Source organism: Centruroides sculpturatus, unplaced genomic scaffold, assembly GCF_000671375.1.
Source record: "Centruroides sculpturatus isolate CEXI.00-Female unplaced genomic scaffold, Cexi_2.0 scaffold101, whole genome shotgun sequence".
NCBI lineage: Eukaryota > Metazoa > Arthropoda > Arachnida > Scorpiones > Buthidae > Centruroides > Centruroides sculpturatus.
In genome coordinates, this window is record NW_019384361.1 from 1,036,432 (window position 1) to 1,044,799 (window position 8,368).

Genomic DNA, 8,368 nt, shown 5'->3' on the forward strand with positions numbered 1-8,368 from the left:
TTCGCGACAAGATTGATAGAGTCTGGACCAATAGTGGATGAGCAGCCGAACTACTTTCCTCCGACCCTGCGCCACGCTACGGAGCGGCTAAATTGAGTTTGCTATCGTCTGTTTAGTATTATATATAAATTATATATAAATTAGGTACTGTACATATAATTATATATTAATTATATATAAATTAGGTACTGTATATATAATTATATATTAACTTAATTTATTGTAACTTTATTATAATTATATATATGCTTTCTGCCGCCTGGCAACACGCTACGGAGATTTTAGGCTAGTAAGTTGAGTTTATTATCGTCTGTACAGTATGTAAATTAGGTACCGTAAGTCTAATACAGCACTAATTTTATACATTTCTTGTGAAAGAAACACTTCTTATTCAACGGCCATAAAAATTATTTATATTAATGATGTCTCCAAAGGTCAAGTTATTTTTCTGCCAAAAATTCGTTATCAGAAATTGCGGCCGTCGTTTCGTGTGCTGTTCCGCGATGAAAACCAGCTTTAAGCAACGGCGTAGTCGAACGGTACACACTCGGTAAGTAATCCTATAATTTTTTGTTTATAGCGTAGTTTATACGGATTATTCCCAAAAAATTATACGTGTTTTGGAAATGTTGAGTGGAATTAGTCTAGAATCGGTTAATTTTATAGAAGAAAACCTTTCAAACAGCCTTAGTCCGTAAAGTTCACACCTATCGGGCTGCGATTGGCTCATGTATTTAATCATTCCTACAACGTAATTTTCGGTTAGCGTGGAACGTATCTAAGCGTTATAGGGGGTCTACTGTATATAGTAGCAACAATGCGGAACCTGAAGAAAAGGATTGATTAGTACAAATACTCAGTGAATAGAAGCGTTGATAGTACAGTCCTCGCAGCATTTGCGAAGCAGCGAGGAATTGCAGTATACTGGGATCAGGCAGCGATCATTAGACCTACAAGATCAACGCAAGCGGTGAAACACCTGGAAAAAGTTGAGCTACACAAGGCGCATATGACCACGCAGTGCATCAATCACAGGGATGCTGAAGGTTTATCAACAGCCTGGAAGTCCTTTTATGATAAGATAGATTAACTGTTGCAACCGCGTAGGCGGCGTTATTAATTGTTTTTATAATATTTCTTGATATATAATTTTTGTTTATTTTTTAATTATTTTGGTTTAATCTATTCATTTTATGAGTACGGGCATGCGCTTTAACGTTAAGTTGTGAGTAAGTACTTGAAATTTTTGTATTATTTCGAATATTTTGTTCGTTATATGGTTCGGATTTGAACTGAAGAAGATCGCTTAAAACGGTCAAAAACGTTTTTAACGTATTAAACGTTGCGCTGGAATAGAAAGGTGGTGAAAGGAAAGGTGTTTGTTGATTTTATTTAATTAATTCCAGTAAGCATTTATTGATTTATTTGCTACCATTGTTATCTCCATATCCCATGCAAGTGAGTAATTTGTTGGTGAACATAACTTGTTTCCAATGCATCAAATTCCAATTATAGTAGGCTTTTGCCCACTGCATACATAGTTTCTTATTCTTCTCAGTCAGATATGGTTTCTGCTTTGCTTTTCTTGATATGCAACCATGTTCACGTAACCTTCTGAGAGTTGTTTTTCAGATACACCTATACCAGTTTCTTTCCATTCAGCATTTGTCTCTGGATGACTTAAATCTTCCTCCTTTAATAAATTTGATNTCTTCTCAGTCAGATATGGTTTCTGCTTTGCTTTTCTTGATATGCAACCATGTTCACGTAACCTTCTGAGAGTTGTTTTTCAGATACACCTATACCAGTTTCTTTCCATTCAGCATTTGTCTCTGGATGACTTAAATCTTCCTCCTTTAATAAATTTGATCAGATTTCTGTCATATCATGCCATAGTTATGCAGGGGTATCCATATTCTAGATCTACGTCAGGAACCTGACACCAGTTAATCAGTTATTTTACACGCGGATGAATATGATATGGATTTGATTCAGAGAATTATCAAGAGACATTTCTTTAACAAATAACGAAAAATTTAATAAACTAAAATAAACAAAATCATACAAAAATGGTAATANGCCATAGTTATGCAGGGGTATCCATATCTATGTTGAGACATATATAGTTGCTTTATATTTAGCTATAATTTTAGACACTGAAATTTTTGTGCATTGTACATGTTTTGTAATAATTATCTGCTGCTTTTCACCATGTGTGTAATATGGAATTATCAACTGTCTTTCCCTCACTCAATTCTGGTGTTTTTGGCTTAGTTTTAGAATGCAAACATTAAGTGCAATTACAGTTCTGCAGATTTAATTTCAAGTGTAATATTACATGATAACAGTGTCACTAAATTTTAATATGGAACATGCCCATCATATTCTAAAGTTTTGTCCCTGTTATGCTACTACTACATATTTTTGTGTCTACTCTTGATTAGTAAATGAATATTTTCTTTTATAATGCATAAAACCAATTTCATTTTAGCACAGGTTTATGCAAATATATCAACTCAAAATTTGCAAAAGCAATCGATAAGCAAATATTAAATATTTTTTAAAACATGCCTTTGAAATGTGATGGAGGAATTTGTAATATTATTCCATACTTTTAACCAGGGGTTATGTATCACCAACCTATCAAAAATGTTTTCTTCCAGCTTTCTTTCTAAAATTGTTCAATTAAAAGCAACACATATTGCTTTCATTATTAACTTTTTTCCAACTAGTAAAAATTTATATTTGATAATTAATGACTTAAATAATTGCTCATTGTTATTATTTTGGAAACTTCAAAGTATTGCTATAATCCAAACAGAAACCAGATAAATTTATTGTAATCAAAGACAATTAGTAGCTGTAAAATAAACATTAAATTTGAAATGTTAGAGACTTCCATGTTACAAACAGTTGTTACATTAAAAAAATAATATTCCTCTCAATAATTATAAACAATCATTCGTATCAGAAAAATTTTAATTTGATATCAAAATTGCCAATCAACAAATTAACTTCCAGATTGTAATACATAGCTCATAATTTTAATAACTACAATTAAATAATCATTATTACCTTTTATTATTTAATTATTCAATTAATCTGAAACAAAAGCCTTCAAATTTTATGTTTCAGAAACATTGTTTTTGCAGCAACAATTTCAAAACAAAACTTCTGATTAAAGTAAAATTATGAATATAGTATTACAGTAGAGCGTCGTTTATCCGAATCAATTGGGGACTAGGGTTGTTCGGATAACCGATTACGTACAAAAAATATATTAACCTATCCCATGTTGAAATTTTTCTCCGTTGCGTGTCGCTTCGCGTTGAATTTTCGTCGATGTTAAGCCCAATGTAAACTTTTTAAAATAACAATCGATCGTGGCTATTGTATCGTTAAAAATTATTTTTTTACTTTTACAAACAAAATAGATATATTGCGAAATATAAAAACAAAAGAAAATATATACTTTAGAAGTTAATCTAGTATCAAAAACGTTCGATTCAGCATGACACACAACCCACAGAAAAACACCACACAACAGTGCCAGTGCTGCCAGCTAAAACACAAGCATCAACAAAAAAAATATTGGAGTAGCCCAAGATATAGCCAAAGATTGCAGCGCTACAGCACTAGCAAAAATTTAAATTTGCCCACTGGAATTCTTTCGGATAACTGACGTTTCGGATAAACGACGCTCTACTGTAATAAACAAAATATAAGTAGGAATACATTTATAACCAAAGTTTGTGTTATAATATTCTTAAAATCTAAAAATTACGAAAAATTTTTTCAACATATCTCAAAAATATAGTCAGAAATTCATAAACAACATTGTCATTAATTCAGTTTCAGATTGTTATTAACTTTTTATGTATATCAATTTCTAATAGGANAACCAGATAAATTTATTGTAATCAAAGACAATTAGTAGCTGTAAAATAAACATTAAATTTGAAATGTTAGAGACTTCCATGTTACAAACAGTTGTTACATTAAAAAAATAATATTCCTCTCAATAATTATAAACAATCATTCGTATCAGAAAAATTTTAATTTGATATCAAAATTGCCAATCAACAAATTAACTTCCAGATTGTAATACATAGCTCATAATTTTAATAACTACAATTAAATAATCATTATTACCTTTTATTATTTAATTATTCAATTAATCTGAAACAAAAGCCTTCAAATTTTATGTTTCAGAAACATTGTTTTTGCAGCAACAATTTCAAAACAAAACTTCTGATTAAAGTAAAATTATGAATATAGTATTACAGTAGAGCGTCGTTTATCCGAATCAATTGGGGACTAGGGTTGTTCGGATAACCGATTACGTACAAAAAATATATTAACCTATCCCATGTTGAAATTTTTCTCCGTTGCGTGTCGCTTCGCGTTGAATTTTCGTCGATGTTAAGCCCAATGTAAACTTTTTAAAATAACAATCGATCGTGGCTATTGTATCGTTAAAAATTATTTTTTTACTTTTACAAACAAAATAGATATATTGCGAAATATAAAAACAAAAGAAAATATATACTTTAGAAGTTAATCTAGTATCAAAAACGTTCGATTCAGCATGACACACAACCCACAGAAAAACACCACACAACAGTGCCAGTGCTGCCAGCTAAAACACAAGCATCAACAAAAAAAATATTGGAGTAGCCCAAGATATAGCCAAAGATTGCAGCGCTACAGCACTAGCAAAAATTTAAATTTGCCCACTGGAATTCTTTCGGATAACTGACGTTTCGGATAAACGACGCTCTACTGTAATAAACAAAATATAAGTAGGAATACATTTATAACCAAAGTTTGTGTTATAATATTCTTAAAATCTAAAAATTACGAAAAATTTTTTCAACATATCTCAAAAATATAGTCAGAAATTCATAAACAACATTGTCATTAATTCAGTTTCAGATTGTTATTAACTTTTTATGTATATCAATTTCTAATAGGATTATTTTAAAATCCTATTATTATTGGATTTTAAAATAACTTAGAGATGAACTTATGTACCAATAAGTTTTTCTGAGTTTTGCCAGTCTAAAAATTTATAATATATATTTCTTGACCTGATAATATATTTTCAGAGATATCAACTGAAATAAAAAATTCAATAGATAACTTAAACTTATTTATCAATTGAATCGTTTAACGATTTTAAGATACTTTCAGCTTTTTCTAAAGTGCTATCATCTTTTATAAAACAGAATCGTATATAATCTTCAGCTAAATATCTATGCTCTTCACAATAGAAGGCACTTGGTGGTATACCCTGCAACTTTTTAGTTTTTGATAACCATTTTACAAATTTATAATCTTTAGTACCTTTATCTTCGTCTATAGAAATTTTTGAACCAAGTTTTGAGAAATCCGCAATCATAAAATATCCACCGTCAGGAATTGTAGGTACTATATCCGAAGAAGAGAGAAATTTTGCCATTTTATCACGCTTTTCTTCCAACATATCAGAAAGTTCTTTCCAATAACTATTTGGCGTTCCTAACCGTTCAATTTCATTTTCAAATCCAACAGCCACCGCCTCCTGAATGGGAGTTGGACAGGTGTATACGACATTCTGATGTAATAAACTTAAAGCTTTCATTAAATTTTCGGGACCGTAAGCCCATCCTAATTTCCATCCAGTTACGCTAAAAGTTTTACCAGCACTACCAATGGTAATAGTTCTTTCCCACATGTCGGGAAGAGTAGCCATACGAACGTGTTCATGTCCCCTGTAAACGATCCATTCGTACACTTCGTCCATTATGGCAATCACGTTATATCTTTTACAAAGATCCGCAATCATTTCTAGTTCTGATCTCGAAAATATCTTGCCAAGAGGATTGTGGGGCGTATTAACAATAATTAATTTAGTCTTATTTGTAAATTTTGATTCTAATTCTTTAAAGTCCAATATCAAATCGCTACTATAATTTGGCCCTTCTTTTTTATTACATTTCAGCGGAATAAAAACCGGCACTCCTCCCGCAAGTCTCGTCATGGACTCGTAGCAGTCGAAGAAAGGTTCTATGATTATTACCTCGTCGTCCGGATTAACTAATCCTTGCATGGTACAATAAATGGCTTCGGACGCTCCGACGGTGACCAATATATTTTTCATCGGATCCAGATCCCTACCGACCAATCGAGAGTACAGTTTGGAAAGAGCCTGGACAAGTCTAGGATGACCAAAACNCGAGGAGATATGCTTCCCGGGAGACTTTCTATGAGGAAAACTTGTCCCTATTTAAGTGTTATAAACGTGAAGAAAATCCAGAAAACTCCATGTGGATAGCCCATTGGTCAGGCGCGAACCCACGACCAACTATTAATGTCCACTGATAGTTGGTAGTGGTATTTGAGTGGTTTTATTTACTCGGTCACTGGTGAGCGCAAAACACCTCTATGAATTGTCACTAATTTATATATATGTGTGTATGTATATAATTGAACTTTTCAATCGAATTAATATATGTCTCTTGAAATCGTTTTGGAATTTTAATCTACTTATCAGTCTAGATTATCATCATTACAAATATTTTTATGTAATTTCCCAGTTTAAAAAATAAAATAAATTTGACACACTAATATAAAAATAGATATTATCAGTTACAAAAATCATCTTAATTAAATTTTTTAACATTAGAAAACATTTTGTTAGAATTGCTTTAATCATCATTATTATTTAGAAGTGAAGAGTAATTTTCTGCTTAATAATGTTTTGAAAAAAATAACTTTTTAGAGCAACTGTATTTTATAATATATAAATTGCGTAAACAATTTAAGACTGCGTTATCTAAAATTTTGTAATAATTCTTTTCATAACATTTAAAAATAAAACGACATTTTAAATATTATCATTTCATTTACCTTCGCCGAGTCCCCTAGAGTCGTAGACTAATGTCTTAATTAGCCTACGATTCTAGAGGAATCGGGATCAAATTCTAGATTGTCGAAAATCGACTTTCAGGAATCAGGAATTTTTTGTGGATGATCTGTCTCGGATAAATAGGACACCTCCTTCATCACCCGTTCGTTTCCGTTATTGACCAGGCTGAAATATAATGAGCCTGGAATAAATGTCTTATTTATTTTTTACACATAATCAGAAAAGTCCCGAAAGACAATTGATTAATATCTGTCCCCAATTAACAAATTCACAAATATATATATATATTCTGTATATAAAAATGACCTTACTGTGCATTCATTAATATAATTTTGAAACTTTATATGAGGAAGAGAAATATAGGTTATATATAACAAATAAAAGGAAAGAAAAACAACAATTAATTAAAATTAAAAATTGTATAACGCATTTTTACAGTTTAAGAAAGACGTGATAAATATTACTAGTCTCACTATTGGAAGAAGAAATCTTCACTTATAACTTTTTATGCGCTCTCCAGCCTGGCGAAACAGAGTCTGTCTCCTCGAAGTTAACTACCATCTTTCTTACGAAGGTTTTGGATATTTCTAACCTTTCAAGTTGTTTCGGCCGAGACACTATATTCTCTCGATGGCGTCTGTTTCGTTTCTAAGTAGTGAGGAAATTGTAGTGTTCTTCGAAAACCCTACAATTTTCTCACTCCTTAGAATTCTGTGCTTACTACATCAGGCTATCTCCTTATAAATGGAACAGAGGGCCTTGTCGTATATGACTATCACACCGTATGATAGAACTGTGTGACCGAGGAAAAAAATGACACCAGAGAATCACCCGGCGTAGATAGAATTTAAGAAATTTAATCGTGAGGACGTCGAACCGCGCTTATCGGCAGAATGCCCGATGGTGCCGAATCATATGTGGGAGTGTCGAATACAGAGACAACTCTCTCTAGTTACAACAGCTAACCCGGTTTATTGTAACAAAAAACTATCTTACAACAATAATACACTTTTAACGGGCGGCGGAGGCCAAATCTTCTGTGTCCCTTATTCCTGTTGACGGAGGTCCAAAGAGGAAAGTTCTCAGATGTTTTCGCAGGAGTCGACGGCCTCTGGGCGTAGTGAGGAAGTTTGAAGAGGATACTTAGTTCGCAGCGAGAATAGTCCTTTCGAGGCAGGTGTAGCACATCCAAAAGCACAGGAGGGAATCCTCTCTTTATCCGCCAAATTCGGATTTTTATAACCTTCCTTTTTGTCCAAGATCGAACATTCCGATAGGTCGACTCCGACTCACCTCCACTTTCTAATTGGTCCCCACCCGTTACAAAATGTCACGAGATCAAGATCCCGATTGCGGAATGAGTCAACACCGACTGACAATTCGATCCCCTTCGAAGATGTTCGATCTTACGTTACTTTTTTGTCTTAATTTGAGAAATACGTTTTTCTAAGAAGTTTC

At 32.5% G+C, this 8,368-nt stretch overlaps 1 protein-coding gene across 1 annotated transcript; it reads right to left on the bottom strand.

The window, feature by feature from the left end:
* Positions 1–4,705: 4,705 nt before the first annotated feature.
* On the bottom strand, positions 4,706–6,210 carry LOC111641275 (kynurenine--oxoglutarate transaminase 3-like). Its single transcript, XM_023387432.1, has one exon. It carries the CDS (start codon positions 6,140–6,142, stop codon positions 5,150–5,152), a length of 993 nt encoding a protein of 330 aa, XP_023243200.1. The 5' UTR covers positions 6,143–6,210; the 3' UTR covers positions 4,706–5,149.
* Positions 6,211–8,368: the final 2,158 nt, after the last annotated feature.

Coding starts and splice junctions, on each gene's coding strand:
- LOC111641275 (XM_023387432.1), bottom strand. CDS start 6,142: ATGAAAAATATATTGGTCACCGTCGGAGCGTCCGAAGCCATTTATTGT.